General features: G+C 35.3%; 1 protein-coding gene across 1 annotated transcript in view; it reads right to left on the reverse strand.

Annotated features, from left to right (window-relative positions):
* Positions 1-135: 135 nt before the first annotated feature.
* Positions 136-1353, reverse strand: part of LOC104543845 (dynein light chain roadblock-type 2-like) — a gene marked incomplete at its 3' end in the record, with an annotated part of 4093 nt that continues 2875 nt past the window's right edge. Inside the window, exon 2 of the mRNA XM_010188547.1 lies at positions 136-303. Coding sequence (XP_010186849.1) covers positions 136-303 — 168 coding nt within the window. The remainder of the gene's footprint in view (positions 304-1353) is intronic.

Genomic DNA, 1353 nt, shown 5'->3' on the forward strand with positions numbered 1-1353 from the left:
CAACTGAGTGATTCTGTGATTCTGTGAATATATGGGTTTATTTTCAAAAATCTTCTACAGTAGCCTTATTCATGAATAATTAAAAGAAAATTTAAAGGATGTAAAATTCTATTGTTATTTTAATAGAAATATTACCTGGAGCAACCATAATTTCGTGTTTCTTTGTTCTGATCCTAAGACAGGTTAGATCATTCTGAGGATCGATATCTCTCACTGCGCTCCTAGTTTTCATGGTGAGCTGATGAAGAAGACCAGCATACTGGACTGTTGTGGAGTTATCAAGAGTTGTTCTTATTGGAATTCCTGCAAACAAATAATATTCAAAAAATCATTCAGTGAAGTCGCAAATTCTTCACATCAAAAGAGAAAAAACCCAAGGATTTCGTGGTTATTCTGTTTTGTAGTAGAAAGGCGTTTTGTTGATTTGAAGTATCTACATGCTTTTTAAAGTATGATTTCTATTAATCAGTGACAATTAAACATTGAGTTGCCTTATGAAACTTATGAAAGAGCCTAATTGCTGTTTAAGGCTCTTAAATACCTATCAAATTCCATTCTGTAGCACTGAACCAGTTATGGTGCTGCATCAGTTCAAACACTGTCACTGAGAGTGTACCTTGGCTGCAAGACTCTAACCCACACTTTCACTGTATCACTTGGCGTTTGCAGTGATAGAAATGACACATTCATGGGGAAATACCAAGAGCAGTCAAAGGGCAGAGGTGGGGTGTTTGCGTTTGGCAAGCAAAGCCACCCTTGGAACAGTCCTTTCCAATTAGCATCAGAATATTGACCGTTGGTAGTGCACAGCATATGGATCCCAGCTATGAAAAATATGACCACTAAGTCAAGATTAATTTTTGATGATTTAATGAATCATTGTTTATCAATGATTTGTCAGATAATTCTTTTTTACAGTCATAGACTACCAGGTGAAACTAAAACTGAGGTTCACAGTAATCCTGCAAGTGTAAAACTGTTTGGCTTTAATGAGTTTGTTTCACTAATAACAAAATTATTTGACCTGCTAACAAAGACAATAAATTACAAGCTGGCAAAGCAGTTTTCTCTTTGCATACATTTGCATTGCATCTTCGAGATGGACAGGATAGGAATACAAAAATATGACTTAAGTTAAGGAGTTTGATTATGAAAGAAGAATTAACCTGCAAAAATAATCAAGGCCAGGTAAAAAACTGGACACAAAGGAGTAAAAGAAATCATAAAACCACCTTAGGTATTAGACTATTCCATAATATTCCTAGGAAAGCGTAACCACTTGTATTGAATCACTTGAAATCTGTGCCATTACTTGAGAAATAATTCTGCATTGGTAGGATGTGCAGTGTAGGG

This window comes from Mesitornis unicolor, unplaced genomic scaffold, assembly GCF_000695765.1.
Source record: "Mesitornis unicolor isolate BGI_N332 unplaced genomic scaffold, ASM69576v1 scaffold43777, whole genome shotgun sequence".
Taxonomy (NCBI): domain Eukaryota; kingdom Metazoa; phylum Chordata; class Aves; order Mesitornithiformes; family Mesitornithidae; genus Mesitornis; species Mesitornis unicolor.